This window comes from Otolemur garnettii, unplaced genomic scaffold (genome assembly GCF_000181295.1).
Source record: "Otolemur garnettii isolate 467f Iridium unplaced genomic scaffold, OtoGar3 scaffold00074, whole genome shotgun sequence".
In the NCBI taxonomy this organism is placed as follows: Eukaryota; Metazoa; Chordata; class Mammalia; order Primates; family Galagidae; genus Otolemur; species Otolemur garnettii.
The window spans coordinates 7,006,651-7,027,733 of record NW_003852469.1 but is presented as its reverse complement, the minus strand read 5'-3'; the positions used below and the strand labels follow the sequence as shown (position 1 = coordinate 7,027,733).

The 21,083-nt window shown below is 57.4% G+C and overlaps 2 protein-coding genes across 4 annotated transcripts in view; both read left to right on the top strand.

Moving 5' to 3' along the window:
- Window positions 1–3,850: 3,850 nt before the first annotated feature.
- Window positions 3,851–8,714, top strand: FGF17 (fibroblast growth factor 17). Of its 2 annotated transcripts, none has more exons than XM_003793989.2 (5): window positions 3,851–3,930; window positions 4,099–4,135; window positions 6,899–7,043; window positions 7,276–7,382; window positions 8,369–8,714. In XM_003793989.2, the coding sequence occupies exons 1-5, from the start codon at window positions 3,896–3,898 to the stop codon at window positions 8,660–8,662; spliced, it is 618 nt and encodes a 205-aa protein (XP_003794037.1). In that variant the 5' UTR covers window positions 3,851–3,895; the 3' UTR covers window positions 8,663–8,714. The 2 variants fall into 2 exon arrangements, with proteins under 2 accessions (XP_003794037.1, XP_003794036.1); XM_003793988.2 differs by having other exon boundaries at window positions 6,866–7,043.
- Window positions 8,715–17,515: 8,801 nt separating this feature from the next.
- The window catches only part of DMTN (dematin actin binding protein), a 19,082-nt gene continuing 15,514 nt past the window's right edge, over window positions 17,516–21,083 (top strand). The window contains exon 1 of one of the 2 annotated variants that reach the window (XM_023515575.1): window positions 17,516–17,567. The gene's annotated coding sequence lies outside the window, so the exon portion shown is untranslated. Of the gene's footprint in view, window positions 17,568–20,018; window positions 20,070–21,083 lie in introns of those variants that run through there. The other variant, XM_023515576.1, reaches the window with a different exon arrangement.

Genomic DNA, 21,083 nt, shown 5'->3' with positions numbered 1-21,083 from the left:
GCCTTCCTGCCTCCTCACTCTCTCTGGCCAGGTTTATAGGTCCAGAACTTAAAGGCTTCCACTGCTCAGGTGGCCAGGGAGGGCCTTGGCCACGGGGGCCAGCCCAACAGGTGTCAAGTTCGCAGAGTATCTATTTGAGACCTTGGGGTCCCCTTCTGGTAGGGGCCAGCTCTTGCTCACACAGACCTCACATGCCTGGCAGAAGGGCAGAGGCCTTGCACTCTTAAGGAAACCCTTGGAGATAGGGTAGACAGGGTGAGCAGTGCAGAGGTGCTAAGCCCCACATGTCCCCTACACAGGGCTCAGTCAAGGATTGGGGTGAGTCCACTAGAGGACTGGAAAATGGGTAGAAGACCTGCTGTGTGGGTCTGGCCTCCTGCCCTAATAGGTGGCTTTAGATCCCTGTCATCCATGAGTGACCCTGGCTTATTCCCAGAAGCAGGCAGATACACAGATGGCCTCCCATTTGGGGTTATACATTCAGCACCCCCAGGTATGGATCCCACGAGGTCGGGTCTTGGAACCGACCTGCACAGGAAGGTCACCTGGGCTCTGTTCAGCCATAGCTTCTCCAGGCTAGAGACAGAAGAGGGCAGGTGGCATTCTTGCTAACAATTTCCCACACTCCATTAGACACAGAGGGATGCTAGCCAATCCTCTAATGGTGGGCCACTAACTTCAGGTCACCCAGAGAGTGACAAGAGGCCACTCCAAATAAGCAGTTGGTGTTTGAGGGTCACTTCACCCTCAAGTCACTGACAGTCTAGTGGAAGTACAGAAGCCAATGCCATAATTTCAGTGACCATCAAGTGCTTTCAAGAAAATCAAACAGGCTAATTTCCAAGAGGAGCATTGTTCAGTGAGGGGGGGGTCTGATGGGTCCTTCAGAGGAGGTAATGGACAAGAAGGGGTGTCAGGCTGTGTGAGGGGCTGGTAGAAGGACGTGTCTGGGAATAGGAACAGAGTACTAAGGGCCCGGGGCAGGGTCTGGGCAGAAAGGAGACTACTGGATGGCAGTGAGGCACACTTCCAGCAGCCCTGCTCTGAGAGCCTCCCACAGGCTGGCTCCTTTGATCCTTATGACCTCACCTTGAGGGGGTTGGTATTAGCCCCATTTCTCATGTGAGAAAAGTGAGGCACAAAGGTTAGATGACAACTTGCTCCTGGGTCACACAGCTGGCAGAGGAACCGCAGAGTCTGGCCCCAGAGTTCTGGCTTTTAACCACTCTGCTGAGAGCAGGACTTAGTGAGTGTGCCTGAGGTGTGAGTCCCGGAGGGACAACCCAAACTGGGGATCCTGGATTTTGAGGTGCAGGCAGACAGCAGGAGTCACAGAGCAAAGCCACGTCTGTCTGCCAGTTGGGCACTTGGCACCTTCCCCTGCCCTGACTGTTTTTCAACAGGAAAAGGGTGGGCTGGGGCTAAAGCAGGTGGTGACAAGTGGCAGGTCTGCAGGTGGGCTCCATGTTCACACCAGCTGGGCTGTTTGGAGGAGCAGGCGTGAGACAGTCCCAGCTGGGGGGTGTTGAACTTGGCACTACGGGGTGGGGATTCACCACACAGCCTGGGCTACTTCTCAGTCCCTTATCACCTCCTGCACCCCGTAAATGTTGAGGAGCTTTTCCTCTCTCCTCCCTTTTGCCCCAGATCACTCCAGTAAGGCAAAAAGTCTACCAAAGTTTAGGTAAACTGAGGCTGAACTACACTGAGGGTCCTTGCCCCTTCCCCTACTCTTGGGGCACTTGATACGTTCCAGTGAGTCCTGATCTCAGTTGACTCTCAGGGTGACCATTTAACCCCATCAGTGGTAGTGGCCATTTGCATTTTATAAATTGGAACCATGAGACCAGAGAAGTAAAGGGCCTTGCCACAGGTCACACACCTTCAGGGGATAAAGGTTCTTCTCCACTTGGGGCCCACCACTGGCTTTCCCGTGGTGTGAAGGAACAAACCAAGTCAGAAAGCCAGGCCTGCAGGTGCCACATGGGGAAGGACAAGGGGCTAAAGATATCCCACCTATGAAGTTGTTCCCACAGCAGAATGTGTCTGGATGAATGTTACCATGGAGAGCCAGGCCGGCCAGTGACAGCAGGCCCTGTCCCCACTGATAGGAGCCAGGTGCTCAGGATTAGAGGCCCAATGGCCAGGAAGCCCCCATAGCCCAAGGTTGCCCCTTTCCATTCCCCAGCTGACACCTCCAACATGGACCCTGAGGTCTGGGAGGTTGAAGCAGAAGATGAATCTCTAAGGTCCCTTCCAGTTTGGATATGCTGTGAGCATGACTGCAAAGCTCTCCTCACACCAGCTGGCTCAGCCTGGGCCTATCCCTGGGCCCCCTGCGGCAGCTCTCAGGTGTCTAGGGGGTGGGCGGGGGGTGGCAGACCACTTTGTGGATTGATCTAGCTCAGGAAGGTGAGAAGCAACCTAGAGGTGAGAGTTTCCCCCTCCTAGTCATCTATTTAGGTAAACAAATCCACATCCTCTGCATTTCCCCTTCCCAGCCTGGAGATATGAGAACCCTGGGAGCCCAGGTCCAAGCTCTGGCTCCTTGGACCTCAGAGGCCCCCCACCAAGCCCACCTGTAGTCACCATTACAGCTCCCTGGTCACCAGCTACAGGACCTCAGATATTGCCTTTAATCCCCTACACTGAAAACTTCAGGGTTGGGCCCTGGAGGGGGGCGCACAATCCATGCAGAATGGAAAGAACATGGACTTTGGAAGCTTGGTTACTCCATTCGCTAGCTGAGTCATCTGAGCAAGTTACCGGGCCATATGCCTCAGTTTCCTCGTCTGTGCCTCGGGGCAGCAGCTGGTAATCTACAGAGCCACGTGGGACCAAAGGTCATATGGAAAGGTTGGCAGGTGCTTCATCCCAAGCAGCTGCTGGGGACAAGGGGGAGGCTCTGAGCTCCTCTCAGCTGTGAGAGGCTTCAGGGATGGCCACTGCAGGAGGGAAGGGGAGTGGGGCTGGGTCTTTGCCCAAGGCAAGGTCCAGAAAGCATGAGTTTTGAATCCTGCCCTGTGCTGCTATGTCACTTGGCTCTCAGCACCCTGAGGCATTCCTGTCCCCATTTCTCACAGGCAACTACAGAGGCTTAGAGAAAGGGGGTTTACACCAACACAGGTCAGCTTTTGCACCTCCCCAGTGGGATTCCCCAAGTCTCCAGCTGCACCTTCTCCCCACCTGGTCCAGCCTATGGAGCCCACTATTTGCTGGTGGTCAGACGACCTTAACTACTCCTTCCCAGTGGCAAGGGGTGACAGAGAGACAGTGCAATCCACAGCTCTAAGCCCAGCCTACCCTTGCCCCCTAGAGAGAGGCTCCTCCTTTTAAGGCTGCTTCTGGGACCTTCCACCCCAGAGCCAGAGACTCCAGCCCTAGCTCTGCTGACACCTGTGGCTCATCCTTGGGGACATGGGGAGCCAAACCTGAGAGGGAGAAGCTGACCCTGAGTGGGAGGAGGGGCTCTGCCTGCAGCACACCCCACATGGCTTAGAATCTGTGAAGGTCCAGAATAGAGCTAGACTGGGGACAGCAGGGCCACCTCCTCATCAAGAGGGCCCCCAGCTTGTCCTTTCGAGGGGCAGCCCATGGGAGGCTGGCAGCCCAGAGGGCATGAGCGCACGCCCCCACTGCATTGGCCAAGCAGCCTCACTGGCCGGGAAGGTGGACACCTCACACCTCAGTCTCCCAATTACGCCCTCCTCCCCCTCCTCCTCCCCCTGCTTCCCCCTTCTTTCTCCTCCTCCTCCTCTCTCTCCTCCTCTCCCCCCTGAAAACCTGTGGCTCAGAGAGACCTTGGCTTCTCTGGGACTCTACCCCTGGGGACTGCCCACATCTGCTCCTGAGTTTGGGGGCAGGGGGGCAAACGCCTCAAGAAGTGTCTCCAGCGATGGGAGCCGCCAGCCTGCTGCCCAACCTCACGCTGTAAGTGTGCTGCCTCCTGGGCAGAAGTTCCGTTGTTCCCATTCCAGTCCCTGGGGCAGATTTAATCTCCCCAGGACCCCCATGAGGGCTGTGAGGCAGGCGCAGGGCTGGGTGCACTACCAGGCTCCCCAGGTGCCCATAGCCGGGTCTGCCTCATCTCCCACACAGGTGTTTCCAGCTGTTGATTCTCTGCTGTCAAACTCAGGTAGGCGGCACACCCACCGGCTTTCCCCCTTTCCCACCCCACGGGGGGCAGTCTCCTTTCAGGTGGACAGAGGCAGGCTCTGTCCTCTCCCCAGGTCCAGGAGGTGCTGAGGTTTGGAGGGTCAGCCTTGGGGGGATAGGGGAGGGAAAGGGCCACGGCAAATGTGGGAGTTCAGGAGTTATATCACTCCTCCCTCTGATCAACCCCCCTACTTTGTGTCTCTGTTTCTCTACCTATCCCTCTACTCTGGGTCCCCCAGAAGGCTGGTGCTGGGCACTCCAGACTTGAGGGGTGGAGCCCTGGAGTAATTGAAAGTGGGTGGAGGTGGTGGCTCAGGTGAGACTTGTGCTTGCAAGTACCTGAAAGGACAGGATTTGATGCAAAATCACTTAACATGTTCCAATCACTACCCCACTCCCACTGACATGGATGTCCCAAGGTTGGGGTGTCGCATGGGTACAGTCAGAATGCCTAGCCAGTATAGGGTGGTCCCAGCTACAGGGCAACGAGGTCGAACCCAGACAGGTTTGTTTGGGGCAGAATTCAAGGTTTGCTTCTCCACACTCCCCCCATCCCAAGTCAGCCCCCCATCTCCCTCCCACGCACACCTCCCACCCCCCAAGTCTCAGCCCCCTATGCGAGGCTCGGTCCCTTTTTGTGATCCTCCATAAAAGTGCAGCTATTAAAATGCACTGGTCCAGAACCGCTCTGGGGAGAGATCGCTTGGCTTTCCCAGGCCAGAGGCCCACTTCTCTTCATATCCAGTGGGGACTTTTTTTGAAGGTAAATGCCTTTTCTCTGGGAGAGGGAAAGGGGCTGCCTTTGAAGCAGTGGGGGGGTGGGAGAGGGAGAGACAACTCCCCCCTCCCTTCCCCCTTTTGCTCCAGCCCCGTTCCAGGCCTTTTGCTTCACACATCCAGGGAGAGCAAGAAGAAAGCCCCCAGCCTGGCTGGGAGGGGGCTGGGGGTGGGCCCAACCTGTTCTGGAAGGGGAACTAGCACAATAGTGCGGCTGGCCGGGCGTTTATGGCCTGGTTGAGGCCCCATTCAGGAATCGGGGAAGGTGGCAAAGCTGTCCTTTCCCCCTTGAAGTGCCCCCTCATCCCCCTGGGGGGGGGCAGCAGGCCGGACCACAGCCATGCTTGAGGGGCCGTCTGACAAGCAGCTGTCTGCGAGGTGGAAGGGGAGGTCCCCCCACAGCGGGAACATGAAAGGGACAGGCAAGGTCCCGCGGGGAGAGGGACTTGTGGGCTGTGGGCTGTGGGGGGGCGTGGGGCAGCTTTTGTGAAAGGCTTGAAGGAGGACAAGGAGAGGTGGGGGCTTGGGGGCGTCCCTCTCTGCTCCTGACCTGGAACAGCCAGAGGAGGCTGCCCGCCAAGAGGGGCGGGGCCCTGAACCTGGGCCAGGAGGCGGGGTGGGACAGGCAGGACCCCACCCCCTGGCAAGGAGGCCATTGAAGGGCAGTCAGGGCAGGTCCCCGATCCCAGATACCCACCTCAGACAGATACTGCCCTTGTCCTGGGGTCCTGCCAACACTCTGGCCTACAGAGGGGGGTGGCTGGAGTCATGGTGCACAAGAAGAGTTAACCTGCCCAGGTTAAACACAAGCCTGGTGAACTGCTCCCTCCCACCCCCTTCCTAGGACAGAGTGGCCCCAACAAAGGCCAGTCTGGGTCTAGATCTGTCCAGATGGCTGGGATTGAGGCTGGGATAAAGGTGGAATTAGGGATTTGTGGCAGGGTAGGGAAAGACTGTGCCAACATGGCCCCCCTAAGCAGGATCCAGGTGGAGAGAGAAACAAAAAGAGCTGGAGCCACCCCCAGCAGTGGGCAACCTCGGTCCCTGTGCTTCTTGGTAGAAAGAAGGCAGGAAGGAGCCTGCTTCTCTACCACTCATTGTCACAGATGGGTAAGGACGGAGGTCCAGCTCAGAGAAGGTCCTGGTCCTGGCTTTGTACAGGGCGTGGTGGAAACTCTCTCCACCCTGGGAAGCACTGTGGCAAAGGAGGCCACCACAGGAACAGACCTCCCTGCTGCCTGTGCCTCCTTCCTTAGAGTCAGGCCCCAGTCCCAGCCCCTAGAAGAGAGGAAGGCTGGAGCAGGGGCTGCTCCAGGCCTGAGCACCTGGTGTGAGGCAGGAAGACGCACGTGGGCTCAGGTTCCACATCAGTGCTGTGAAGAGATGCGACCCTAACTCAGAGAACCAACCAGGCCATCTGCTCTGCCTGTATGTGCTGGGCATGAGGTCTTTCAAAACCAGTGGGAAAATCTGGTGTCCTGGCTATGTGAGCCAAGATCCTAGATTTCCAGGAAGGTGGCAGGCTCAGATCCAAGAGGCAAGGATAGGGGTTTCTGTCCCTGATGAGCTTTGTGCTCCTGTGTGCCCCTCCATATACATGGGGACAGGACACCATGGCCCCAAAGGCTCTTTCCAGCTCCCTGAGTCGTGATTCCAGGTCTGTGCTACACACAGGTATCCCTAAGGTTCTCCAGGCCTAGGCAGCCACTAGCCCCCTGCTCCAGGGTGGATGCAGAGCCAAGGGGTCACGACTGGCTCCTCACTCAGTGGCCTGAGGTCATAGCCATATGCCCCCTTTACCCTGCACCCTCTGCTCTATAGGATAAGTGGCTTCCCCTTCCAAACTCATCTCCGCTCCCCTCTCCCCTGGATGGACCAGCGGTGGTGTCACCCAAAGCAAATTGACATTATTTTTCCCTTGGTAATCGCAAAGGGGGAGAATCACCCGTCTCCTAATTTTAACCAGTACGTGAGGGACCAGGGCGCCATGACTGACCAGCTGAGCAGGCGGCAGATCCGGGAGTACCAGCTGTACAGCCGGACCAGCGGCAAGCATGTGCAGGTCACCGGGCGTCGAATCTCTGCCACCGCTGAGGACGGCAACAAGTTTGGTGAGAGCCGCCAGGCTACCCATATCCCTGCCTGGCGTCACCTCCTGGTCCATCCCTAGATCCTGGGTAGGGTTGATGGCCCCAAAGGTCTGCTGGCTTTAGGTCTGAAAGTTCTCAATTCCCCTTGCCTGAGTTTGAAGGTCAGTGTTGGTAGTGGGGGAGCTGCCGCACCCCTGGGCCAGCAGCCCTTATAGAGGATGGACAGAAGCCTTTCTCCCCTCCCCCATCACAGCTAAGCTCATAGTGGAGACAGACACGTTTGGCAGCCGAGTGCGCATCAAAGGGGCTGAGAGTGAGAAGTACATCTGCATGAACAAGAGAGGCAAGCTCATCGGGAAAGTGAGTCAGCCCCATGGGGTGGGCACACGCTACCCTCCACTGAGGCCCCCACCTGGGTAAAAACAGGACTCTTGACTTATTCCACTCTCCACCTGGCTGCTGAGCTGCTCTCTGGTTTCTTTATTTAAATGCGTCCTGAGGCTCTATTAGCCCTCAGAAGGGATGGGCTGGCCCACAGGATCTTTGGCTTTGATTACAGGAGTACTTCCTCCAGCATAAATCAGTAAGAATTTTAGCCCTGGCATGATGTTGCAGTCTGTGGGGGAAGGGTGGCTGAGAGTTGAAAGTTGGGGCAGGCATATAAGACAGAAATGCCACCAAGGTCTGTGGGGTCCACAGGCCCCAGCCACAGAAGAACAATAAGCACCCATGATGAGAGTAACTGCTGTGGTGGTGGGTCCAGCACTGCTGAGGACGCAGAATTCCTTCTCTTTTGGAATCAGGCAAATCTGGTTTCGGTTGCTCACCAAATAATGTCTGGTCTGCTTATCTTCGTCAAGCCTCAGGCTTCTTGCCTGTAAAAATGGGCACAGTCCCCAGGTTGCTAATAGGGTCAGAAGGGCAGCTATGTCTGACACCTTTATTCTTTTCATCAGAGACTGTCACCTCCTCCTCCTCCAGCCAGCACTGCAGACTGCAGGAAAGGTCTCAGTACTAAGGGCCCCCTGGGCATCCACCCAACTGCATAAGTATCTTGATCTTTAAGCTACATCTCGGGCAACTGAGGCTCAGCCACGTGGTTAAATACTTTACTCAAGGTGCACAACTGCCAAAGGACAAGCCTGTGCTTTAAGTTCAGACCTGACTCCAAGCAAAGCTGGTTCGTTTTTTTTGCACATGTTGCCTCTCTTGCAAGGGCGCCCATCTCTGGGGCAGAGTTCCTTGGCTCTACAGTTTCCTCCTCAGTCCTGTGAAACAGGCCCCCAGAAGGCAGATAAACCAGACAGGTGGGTGGCCAAATTCCCTTTCTCTCCCTTCTCCTGCAGCCCAGCGGGAAGAGCAAAGACTGCGTGTTCACGGAGATTGTGCTGGAGAACAACTATACCGCCTTCCAGAACGCCAGGCATGAGGGCTGGTTCATGGCCTTCACGCGGCAGGGGCGGCCCCGCCAGGCCTCCCGCAGCCGCCAGAACCAGCGAGAAGCTCACTTCATCAAGCGCCTCTACCAGGGCCAGCTGCCCTTCCCTAACCACGCTGAGAGGCAGAAGCAGTTCGAGTTTGTGGGCTCCGCCCCCACCCGGCGGACAAAGCGTACTCGGCGGCCCCAGCCCCTCACGTAGTCGGGGAGACAGGGGCAGCTGCCCCCAGCAGCCTTCCCGTCCCCCTTCCCTTCCTATTCCAAAGACTGGGCAGGGGTGGGAGGAGGGGAGACAGATCCCCCCCTACCCTAAGGACGGGAAAAGGGCAGGACTGCCAAACCAACAGGTTGGCTGCACCGGCCTGGTGGCGGACCTCCAAGAGAGGAACTGTAGAGACACCCCAACCTCGGGCACCAGCGTCCAGGTGGCTCCCTGAAACCCGGGGAAAGGTCAGTGGATTTGGAGGCCTCTCAGACACCTGGAGGTGGCTGTCCTCAAAGTCGGCTGCTGCTGGCTCCCTGGGCCTGCCCCCAGTCCCCCAGCTCAAACTGGCCAGACAGTAGGAAGGAACTTTGGGGTTTAAGGGGGGAAAGGAGGGAGAAAAAATAAAAGAGGGTTAGCCATTCCTCGCATTCCACGACCTGGGCCTGCACCCCCACCCCCGACTCCCAGCACCAGAATAAAACCGTCTTCCTGCAAACGGGTTATCTGAAGCGGGGTGAGGGACCGACTCCCTGACTCTGCTCACCCGAGAGGCCGGGGAAGCGCCGCGCTACTCGCGGCGGCCGAGCGCCTGGACGGGCGTGGCCCGGCAGGTGGAGGGGCCCGTGGGGACAGGGGCAGGGCCCGGGCGGAGCCCGCCTGGAGGGCAGCGGCGGGGCCTCGCGGGAGTCCGGCGGTCGCGGGCGTGCCCAATCCCCGGGCAGCGGCCCTCCCTCCGCGCGGGCTCGGGTGTCCCCGGCTCGCACCGCGCGTCCCAAGCTACCTGTGGGGGCGGAGAGAGCCCCAGCCCCAGGGGCGGCCCGAGCCGCCCGGGCCGGGGCGTCTAGCCGGGCCCCGGGCCGAGGCGCGGGCGAGCGGCCCGCAGGGCCTGCGGGCCGACGAGAGCGGGGCCCGGCGCTCGAAGCCTCCTCCCGGGAGCGAGATTACTTCTTTCCGGTGAGGAGGGCCGGGGGCGGGGAGGAGGCCGGGACTGACGGAAGGACGGCGGGCGGGAATGGTCCCTTGTTCTCCGGTCCCCGCGGGGGGCCACACCTGAGGGCAAACCTCAATTAGAGGCGGCGGCGGCGGCCGGGCTGCGGGGGAGGGGCGGGGAGCGCAGGAAGAAGGGGCGGCCCCCGCCCTGCAGCCCGAGCCCCGCGGGCCTTCCCCGAGGCTCCAGGTGTGCACTGGGAGGGGACCTCGGGGGGCCATAAAAGCCTCCTCTCTCCTTGCACGCACTGACTTTAATTTACTCAAGAGGGATACCCTTCCTTGTGAGGATCCCCCCCCCCCAGCTGTCTGCTCTTCAGGGGAAACATCCTCACTGCGCCTGCTCTTCTGCTCATGGACAACACCACCCCCGCCTCAGTTTCTCCTCCCTCTTTCTGAGAAAACGTTGGGGAGGGAGCTCGTGGACAGAGAAGAAGAGGGGTGAAGGATATCCCTTCTTCCATTTCTCCCCCTGAAAGGCCTAAAAATAAGGGAAGGATGGAAAATTGCGGAGGGCTCTGGTTGGGTCAAAACGGGAGATAGGCGAAGCAACAGTCCCAGAAGATGGCAAGTTCCCGGGCTCTGACACCCCCAGTCCCTGCCAGTTCAGAAGGTCGGGGCAGCGGCTGCCAAGAGGGAGGTCCTCCCGCCAGGAACCGGCATTCCCCCCCAGCTCGTCATAATTGCTTTTCACCAGGTTACTTTTTTCTCTCACTCATCACAAAGAGCCTTAATCTTGGTGAAGACTGCGGGACGTGATGGGGGTAGTTTGCTGGGGTGTGTGTAGGGAGGGTGGTCTGGAGCCACAGCTGATAACTGGCGAGTTCAATGGGACTTTAAAACGGGGGCAACACCCAGCAATTACGAGAGGACAAAGGGTTGGGCCCCCCCCAGGTGTAAAGGACTGGACTTTGGGGGGGCTGGGGGGAGGAGGCTGGGAAGGAGGTGTGTTAGGGAGGGGAGCTCTTACAATCCCTCTGATTTCCCCAGGAATTTGAGACATTCTTTAAAATTGACTGCCTCCCCCCAGCTGGGCTCTCCAGCCCACCCCTATGCCCCCACCTCGACGGGTTAGAGACGGCTTCAAAGGTGGATGGGGCCCTTTGTCTGGCCTCAAGCTTTCTTCTCGGCCTTTCTCCGGCCCCTCCCTCCCTCTCTGACCTCCCCAGCACAGACAGGCCTCTGGGGGCCGGCTCCAGAAAGCGCTCACTGTTTTCTTTCTTGCTTTTTGAGGTGAAACCTGGCAGGGAGGGACAGAGAGTGGGGCAGGGTGAAGGAGGGCTGCTGCAGAGGCCTGTGCTACCCCAGGGGCTGCCCTCACCCCAGCCCCAATCCCAAACCTAAGTGCGATGACTGGGAGCAGGCTCCCTACCCCAAGCAGGTGGCTCTTCACGCTCTCGGGAAGTCTCTTCAGCTCATTTCCCTCTGAACTGGTGGTAACTTGGAAGATGCTGAAAGGAAGAAAGCCTTAATAGAACTTCCGAAGGGACTTAACATGCACGCGTATGGTGGGAACGAACCCCAGCCCACCTTACCTGGCCTCTTCCATGTGCCCAAGAGTTCTAATCTAGAAAAGGGGGTGGCTACAGGGGACGAACTTCTAACAGACCCTTGCTGCTGGGGCAAGATGAAGCTGTCAAGAGGAGGATGTGAGCAGGTAGAAGGGAGGTGTTGGCGGCGTGCCTCAAATCCTGTGTCTGTTTAGGGTTACCAAGAACTCTAGCTAAGAATAGCCCATGTATTGATCATTCCCTCTGTCCTCCAAATGGCACTGGGGAGCCAGAGCAGGAAGTCTGGGGGAAGGAAATCCACTCACTTTTTCAGCCAGACTGGTTCTGCTTACGTCACTCTATTTAATCCTGTCCCTTGGACACTAGGCCAGTGACTCTGACCAAGCCAAAAGCCTTGTCTGGGTCTACAGCATCCTTAGCTTCACAGCCATTCCTTCCTGCAACAGGCTGTCCTTTCTGACTTGACCTTCCTGCCTCATCATGGAAACATTCCCTGATTTCTTCCACACTCTTCTCTCCTTTTTCTGTATGCTGCCTCTCTGAGCAAGCTCAACATCTCAGCCATCACCCCCTTACGGCATGACTGTGCACCACTGCCAGACCTCACTGGGCTCTGTCTAAATCACCGCAATCACTTGCTAAAGAGCCCCTCTGCCTCTCGACACACCCCGCTACAGCCAGCACGTCACACAGGTTACCCCTGTTGACTTTCCCCTGCCATAAACCACAGCTCCACATTGTCCCAAGCAGCCTTTATAGTCTTCAAGACTCCTATCCAGCTGTAGCCCCACGACTCCTTCAAGAACGCTGGCAAAACTGGAACCTTGTTAATCCAACAAGCACTGTCCCATCCTCATTCATGAAGCTCCCACTATCTAGCATGCCCCATTCTCACATGCCTGCATGTCCAGACCGCAGGATCCCTTTCTCCTCTCTCCCAGGGTGAGTGGCCATCTCCATTCTGGGGATCTCCGGCTGTTCATTTGCCCTTGCCTTATGATATACATCACAGCTTGTGCAGAACCATCGTTATGTATATTCATGTCATGATTCTGCTGGAGGGCAAGTGCCCCAGGTGTGCCAATGGTCTTTGCCTCCCCTACCATGCCCAGAGCAGTGTATTCTTTGAGGGAAGAAACCACCTACAGCCCCAGAAAGAAGTAATTTGCCCAGCACCATGCTGTCCCTCAAGGTGGAGACAGGAGAAGAGGCCGGAATCCTGCCTTCACTCTCCATCCTTAGGTGGACATGGATGGGGAGGGACCTTAAGCAGTTAATCCAATATTTATTTATTCTCAACAATGTTCGAGCACTATGCTAATTCCTCAGTAAAAATGATGGGCAAAGTAGATCTCTCAAGGCACTTGAAATTTGACTGGAGGCATAAACCCAGAAAAAGACAATTCTGGATGGGCATAGTAGCTCCTGCCCACCACTCTTAGAGACCAAGGCAGGAGGATCTCATAAGGTCAGGAGTTTGAGATCAGCCTGAGCAAGAGTGAGACCTCATCTCCACCAAAAATAGAAAAAATTAGCCAGGCATGGTAGCTCACAGCTACTCAGAAGGGTGAGGCAGGAGGAGGATTGCTTGAGCCCAGGAGTTGGAAATTACAGTGAGCTATGATGACACCACTGTACTCTACCCAGGCAACAGAGTGAGACTCTGTCTCAAAAAAAAAAAAAAAAAAAAAAGGCAGTTCTTTGGTGGGACTTTTAGAAATCCCTTTCTCTTAAGATAACAAAACAGGAGTCTATGTGTGTGACACACCTTTTGGGGGGCAAGACACAATTATAAGAAGGACTTTACCTAACAAATGCAATCAGTGTAACCTGGTAGCTTATACCCTCAGTGAATCCCCAACAATAAAAAAAGATCAGCCTTTGATACGTCCCAAAAGAATGAAAGAGGACATAAGAGATATTAGAACTACAGAAAGGAATAGACACTGAGTTCCAGAGACATGCCAGGTGGCACTCTAGGTACTACGCTCACTTGTACCCCCTTTATTTAGGGCAGTCAGATGTCCCCATGGGTCACATGTGCATGAGCTCACACCCCGGTGTTAAACCATTCTTGGCCTCACAGCTAGAGGGCGCTGCAGTCTAGATTCTCTCCCATCTTCAATGCCGGGAGCGTGATGTTCTCCACTCCCCTCCCCAAGCCCAGGGGGTTTGGGGGAGGGTGCTTACTAAAGGGTATGATTTGAGTGGAAAGAAGATGCGTGAAGGGGAAAACATTAAAAGGGAAAACAGCATGGGCAGAAAGGCAGGAAAATGTGAGATGTGTTCAGGGAAAGGTGAGCAGTACATTAGTTTGACTAGAATTGAAAGTTCTTATAAAGAAGTGGTAGGAATGATAAAGACTGTGGTCCTGGGCGGCCTGTGGCTCAGTGGGTGGGGCGCCGGCCCCATATACCGAGGGTGGCGGGTTTGAACCCGGACCTGGCCAAATTGCAACAAAAAATAGCTGGTGGCGGGCGCCTGTAGTCCTGGCTACTTGAGAGGATGAGGCAAGAGAATCACCGAGGCCCAGGAGTTGGAGGTTGCCGTGAGCTGTGACGTCACGCACCCTACCCAGGGCGATAAAGTGAAACTCTGTCTCTAAAAAAAAAAAAAGAATGTGGTTCTTATGCTGTGACAGGGAAGAGAGACCCAAGGCCTTTAGCAAGGGGAGTGACCAGATGTGGTCTGGTGGCAGCTGCTGGGTGCTAAGGCTCAGGTGGGCTGGGAGGCAGAGGGTGTGGCTTTTTGATCTTTGATGAGAAGAGGTCACTTTCAGGCCCTCATCCTTCCTTTTTCTTCCTCCTGCTCAGATCTCTGTTCCCTTTCCCTCCTCCCTCGGTGTCCAGAAGCCCTGACTGAGCCTCTCCAGGAGTTAATATTTAGACAGCATGGGGGGGGCACCCCTGTAGCTCCCCTCCCCAGCAGGTTGGTGGGGGGTGGGGCTAGGGGGCACTGGAGTGAGACAGAGGGAGTGACTGGGCAGAGAAGCCTGCTGCGCAGGCTGGGGAGGGGGCAGACGGCAGGGCCAGAGTCCACTCAGGACATCTGACACCAATGACCTTGCCCAGAAAAGGCCTGAGAGGGGCAGGAGCCCCAGCCCCCTGTGTGAATGCAAGTGACCATCCTCAAGGCCTGGAGAACTCCTGAATTTCTAAAGGTATGCTAGTCCTTTCAGCACCTCCCACCTCCTGGGCAGCCAAGCTGAGCGGTGCTCAGGACACCACCCACCTAGTCTGGAATTAGCCGGTGTCCAGTGTAGTGTTGCCACTTCTGGGAGAAGGTTTTGCCTCCCCCATCCCAGCCAGGCAGAGAGGGCAGGCGAGCCACCAGGGTGGAGTGGGTGGGGGTGTTTAGTCCAGCTGGCCTTGAGGAGCCTGGGCCTTACAGGAGGAAGGTCTGTGGCTGAGCTAGTCTGTCTATCAGACGAGGACAGGGATGAAGGGGAGACAGAGCGTGACAGGGGAGCAGGGTCTCCTGGCCTGGCTGTGCCCACACCAACACACATACACTCCTTGCTACCAGGAATGACCTTGGCAGCTGCCACTCCTCAGTCAACAGAGGGAGCCCTAACTCTGCAGTCCCTTGGGGCCAGAGCTGGCTGGGCTGGAAGGGGCTGCCCAAGGTGACCAGCCCCGTGGAGGAAATGGGCAGTGGGATGGGACTAGAAGAGATCTGTCCTATGCACTGACTCTCCTCTAGGTTAGGAGGAAAAGAAGGTTTGGGACCAGGAGGAAATGCTCAAAGACAGCAGAGTTGGGGTCCCCAGCTGCTTACCCACCCCAGCAGACAGTGCCCAGGGGTCTTCCCTCCCTGCCAGAAGCACCCCTCTGGCCCTTCAGCATGAGGTCAACCCTTCCCAGTACTCTGTCTCCTTCCCCACCTCCACCTGGGGTTCCCTGGCACAGAATACTCTTCCCCAGTGCTGTGCTGACCCCCATCCCACCCCACCCCCGTCAAGATCGGCCTGCTTGCTATCTGGCCCTGAACTGGGGATCTCCCTAGGTCACCCCGGGAGACAATCCTAGAGCCTTATGGGGGAGGGGAGACTTTCTCGGGCTTGGGGGAGACCTAGCTCCCCAGGTGCTCCCCTAACCACCAGCCCCAGCACACAGAACCCCCTACTATCCCTGAGGAAGAGGCAGTGGGAACCACAGCTTCCTCCTCCCCCTCCCACCGCCAAGGCTGAGCCGGCCTGAGCTGCCGGCAGGTTGTCTTGGCAACAGGAGGCGGAGAGGAGATGCGCGGAGGGATGGAGGTGGATGTCACCCAGGAGGCTGCTGTGCTCCTGCCCCACGCCCCAGGCCCTTGAAGGTACTGCACACCCACCCCCTCCTCCTCCTCCCCTCCTCCCCGCCCTACTCCCCGGACCCCCCCCCCACTCTGCCCTGCACCTCGTGCTCCTGTTGGGAGGCGGCTTCCCTCCTCCAGCCGGTAATCCTGGCTCACAACCCACCTCATTCCAGGCCCCAGTCCACAGCTGTCCTTCTCGGCATCTGCTCATTCCACCTCTATTTCTAGGGACCCTTGCACTGAAGATCTGTCTCTTCGGGTGGGTTCTGATGGGGGGGGTAAGAGCAAGGAAGAGACTGAGATAGTGTGGAAAATCTGAGGTCGGAGAGGGCTGAGGTGTCAACGTCCCTGGTGCCTGGTGTCTGGAGGGATAGAGGGAGGCTGTTCAGGGCTTGAATGCTGGGGCTTCCTCTATCTCTCTCAGACCCTGGTTGGAGGGTAGTACAGGTGGGGCTGAAGGTTCAGAAAGCAGAGAGGCTCGTGGAGAAGCGCCCTGGGTAGCTCCTCCTCCAAGGCTGCAGCCCCCTCCCGCCACATGAAAGGTGCGCACCCCCAGATTGCACTCCTGGCCTTTTTCTCCCAGGTGTGATGGGTCTGGTGTTTCTTCCCCCACCATGGGTTTCTCTACCTTCCACAGAACCCCACCCCCAGCTAAGCTTGGTTCCTTCTCTTCTCCGCCACCTGCCTCCTTCACTCCTTTCTGTCTGGAGCCCATCTCTGAAGGCAGTCTTCTCCATCCCCACTGGTCAGATACCGACCCCCACTGCTTCTGTCCCCTCCTATCTCTTTCTCCTAGAGAAAGAGACCCTGAGGCACACCCTCACCTGTCCCCCATGAGTCTCCATTCAGCTATCCCAGAGCCCCCTCCCCAGATTCTAGATTTCCCCAACAGCAGCTGATACCATCAGCTGACCGGCTGTGGGCAGTGGTTGCCAGGGCAACAGCGAGGCCTGCCTAGGTAGGCAAGTCTGCGGAGGTGGAGAGGGTGCTGGGGCCAGGGCAAGGGTCGCTGGCCAGGCTTACCATCCTCCCCCGCCTGGGGACAGGGTCCTGGGCTGGCTGAGGTTTTTCCAGGCATGTCCCTGGACACTCTGTGTTAGGACCTGGGGATCACCTAGCAGGAAGCTCCCTTCTCATGACACTGCCCTGGGGGGAAATGGGGTCCTTCTCAATTTGCTACACCCCATTGCAGTTCCCAGGGGACTAGGGTTACTGAAGGGGCAGTCTGGGTCTCCAGTACTGAGGACATGGTTTCTTGCATCCTTCCGTTTGTCCCTCCAGAGAGAGGGCTAATCTTCTGGCCCTTCTGCCTACACCCCCACCCCAAAGTCTGGACCCCCAGAGGCCTCAGATGCTGCTGTTGGAGGATGGGGCCACTGTGAATGGGTGCAGGTGCAGGTGCTACAGAAGCCAGGCATTGTCCCCTGGGTTACCAGCACACACCCTGGCTGCGTCTGCCGACCACAATTTGACCTCTCCAGCTGTGGGGAAGCTTGAGGGGCTCTGTGCCTGTCAGTGTGTAAGTGAGAGTGTGAGTGCTGCAAGGTGGGGGGTGTGGGAAAGGGAAACAGGACATCGCTGCCGGATTCTGCTTCGTCATGATGCCGGGTTAATGCTCCTCTTGTTTGAAATGGATTGAGCTGCAGTCGGGCGGGCGATTGGGGAAGAGCACACACATCCAAACACACACACACCCTGGGCGGCCACACGCTATCAGCTGGAGGTGGGAGGGTGCGGGCAGGGCGTGGGGGGAGCTGAGGCCGCCAGGCTGCCTGTCCACCCCCAGATGCAAGCGGACTCCCCAGCACTGGGGATCCAGGCAGCCGTGGCTGGCTGAGAAGCAGCGTGGGGGCGAGGGGGTGGGGGCCCAGAGGGGAGATCAGACCACTCAGCCACAACCAGCTCCCCTCCTTCGTTAGCTCCCACCCACCCACCCCCCACCCCAAGCTGGCTTTTTTCCTGTTATTTGTGCTCTGGGAAAGCGCGGCTGGGTTCCTGGAAGAGACTGCCTATTACCTAGGCTCGGAGAAAAAGCACCGCTGTGGATCTGGGCCTGGGCCTCTCAGGCCTCAGGGGCCTCAGAGCATCTGGGCCACACTGTCTGGGAAGAGGTAGGTGGCAGGGTCTCCAGCTCTCTTCTCCTCTGTGGGCAGTTGGACCCCAATACCTAGAAGTGAGGATTTGAGTGGTGGCAGGGAATCCCCAGGGAGGGAGTCAGCTGTGGCTTCCTGTTCAGTGGGAGAGTGGACCCTGGTGGCCAGACCCTGGGACTAGCTGGGTTTGATCTGATCAAACCTGATTTGGGAAACAGCTGGAGTGTTCTGATCTGGGGGGTCTGTACTGCCACACTAATATCCCCTTTCCAGTCATTCCACCCTGCCCACCTAGCTGCACCAGCCAGAGAGAGAGTGATGGAGTCAGGGGGACTTGTAGTGGGCAGGGGGAGTCCTTCCCTCTCTGCTGAATAATGAAAGGATTAAGCCAGCCCCTGCAGCCTCCTTCCTACCACCCCAGGGACCCTGGAGGGTTGGAAGTTTGGAGCTGGCTCCTTATAGAAACCTCTCAGCCCATGGCTGGCCAGGCTGGGGTGAGGCCCAGTAAAGAGATAGGCTGGGTGGCAGGGTGTGGCTGCAGGCCCAACTCAGACTCTCCCAACACTGGCTGCTGAAGGGACTGAAGGGGCTGGGGCTGAGCAGACAGGATCCCCAGGGTCCTGGACTCCCCCTCGCTAGCCCTATTCCTTCCTGGGCATATTAAGCCCAGCACCCTTCCAGGGCAGACACACCCAGTGTGTTTCTCCCAGGGGACTGGTTGCCAGGGTAGGAGAGTCAGGGGAGCAGGAGCAGGTCTGGCAGGAAGAAAGCAGCTGGGCGCTGGGAACGGGGCACATAGGGAAGCCCCCAGCACATGGGTAGTGGAAGGACTGTGTGTGTGTTGCTGTCCACGTGCACTGCTTGGTTCGGATGCCAAGGAAAAGATGGGTGGGTGGATGTGAGGGGGTGTCAGCCACACTGTGTGTCACTGTGGGGGGGGCCTTGCTGGGAGAGTGGGCGCATGAGCTGGCAAGCAGGGCCTTGGAGTCTCCCCCCGCCTGCAACCATGTGCATGAGCTCTGCGACTCGTTCAGTGCAGACTTTTTTTTTTTTTTGTAGAGACAGTCTCACTTTATTGCCCTTGGTAGGTTGTTGTGGCGTCGTAGCTCACAGCAACCTCCAACTCCTAGGCTTAGGCGGTTCTCCTGCTTCAGCCTCGGGAGTAGCTGGGACTACAGGTGCCCACCACAATGCCCAGCTATTTTTTGTTGCAGTTTGGCCGGGGCAGGTTTGAACCCACCACCCTTGGTATATGGGGCCGGTGCCCTACCCACTGAGCCACAGGCGCCGCCCAGTGCAGACTTTTCTGCATCTGCACACCTGTGAGTCTTGTCTCAGTGCAGACAGCCTCTCCATGGCCATGTGGACCAGGTTGTCCATCTGGGGATAGGTGTCTGCAGAATCCCTTGTCCAAGGTGCCTTTGTGTGCAGAGACCAGGCTAGGGGTGCCCCAGAATTCAGAAAGCTGGTTTGAGGAGCAAGGCCCTTCTATTGCCCCATCTCTCTCAGTCCGGCTCATTCAACAGGATCTGCTATAAATGGAGGTCTGAGCAGCACTATGCCAGGAACATAGGAAGCGGGGACCTCTCCAGAGGTAAGAGGATGTGGAAACTCAAGCCTGAGAGAGACCTAAGAGAAAACAGCTGAATGATGCATATTCGCGTGCCTTGGGGGAGAGCAAGGGAGGAAGTACCTGTGACCATCCTGTGGTCCTCAAGAGAACAGCAGAGGGCAAGGCCTTGCGCAGGTAGATTCTGGATTTGCCGCCTGCCCCTGCCAGGTCCTTCTCAGAGAGTGAGAGGGTGTTGTATGGTGTTGGTATTAGAGGACTCCTGGTCCTGGCAGATAGAACTAGGGTGTGAGAGGGAGAAAATGAGAGGAGGAAGCACTAGGCTTTGCCAGGCTTAGAAAGACTCAGGATTCAGGTTTGGCCTCAGTAAGTGATACTTCTGATGAGCCTGTGTCCCAGAGCCAGCCCAAGCCCTCATGGTGTCCTTTTCAGGGCCAGTGTGGTGTCCCACCCCACCCACAACACACACACCCCTGGGAGTAGGGGCCCTGCCCTGCCGCCTGAGGCCCCGCCCTCCTCTTCCCCACCCTGGGATGCTGTTTTGGGAACTGGTGACCTAGCTGCATGCTGCCTTTATTTCTGGCATTGAGTTGTTGCCACAGTAACTGCGGGGGTGGGGCCAGGAGGGGGAGAGGGTGAAAGGGAAAGAGAGAGGGAGGGAGGGAAGAAAAACGAAGAAAGCAAAGACAAGGGGACAGAGCAAGACAGGAGAGAGAAAGGGAAGCAGGCGGGGCCGCGGCACCGTGGCTAAAACTGCAGAAAAAGAAGAGCAGCAAAGTTCCCTGCCCACCCTGACGCCAGCCTGCCAGGACAGTGTGCCTTGTTTCACAACCGCTCACTGTCTGCCCCGGTGGCCTCCAGCCCAGCTGGACCCTGGCTGTGTGGCACAGAGCCTGAGGGTCCCCAGATGCAGTCAGCAAGCAGGACTTTGGGTGTCTCCACCATCCCAGGTTAGCACAAGGGACCCCAAAGCCCCAAGTTCAGATTCAAGGGGTATCTGTGGGGACTACTTGAAAATAGCATTTGGCCTCAGATAGGCCCGGGTAAGAATTCTAGCCTGGTTCCTATGTGGGGGGGACTTTGGCAAGTTAACTCTCAGCCTGGTTTCTCTACCAGGCTGTTTTTGTGTGAAGTATAGAGGGAACGTGTGAAAGTGCTAGCAGGCGGCTGGCACAGGCACAGGGCAGGCAGTGATTGGCTTGGAATAGGAGCAAGGGCTAGGCCCGAGGGCCCAAGGCTGTGATTCTGCAGGTTCAGGGAACTACAACAAGAGCCCAGTGGGACAAGTGGGCCCAACCTCGGAGGTCCTTGCAGGCAGGTCTTATCAATGAGGAGCTGGGGGAGCTGTGGGGAGGAGGGGTGGGCTGAGGTGGAGCTGGGCTGGTGGCTCAGATAAGGCAGGGGTGCACTGCTGGGGCAGGGTGGGGCTGAGGTGGAGGAGGAGCAGCAGCTGGGCTGGCTTCTGACCAGAGCCAGGGAGGGCCAGCTGAGCTGTCCATTCCACCACCTGGGCCTGCCTTCCTCTGCCGGTTTCCCCTTCCTTCCAGTCCTCCCTCCCTTCCTGCTGCAGCCTGCCCTTTCTGTCTCAGTCTGTGCAGGTTGCAGGGACCTAGGAGAGGGCACAGGATGGGGCAGGGCGGGAGAAGATGGGTGAGAACCTATTTCACCTGGGAGGAAATGCGCTTTGGCGGATGGGGCTGCACCACATAGGTGGAGTAGGCAGTTGCCTGCATAGTGTGATTCCAGAAAAACCAAGGAAAAACTATCTCTCACATACACACACTTCTTCACACCAAAACACCTCCTAATAATCTACAATTTCACCAGTAAGAACTTTATTCCTGGCTCAGCGCCTATAGCTCAACCAGCTAAGGCGCCAGCCACGTACACCTAAGGTGGCGGGTTCGAATCCCCAGCCCAGACCCGCCAAACAACAATGACGGCTGCAACCAAAAAATAGCCGG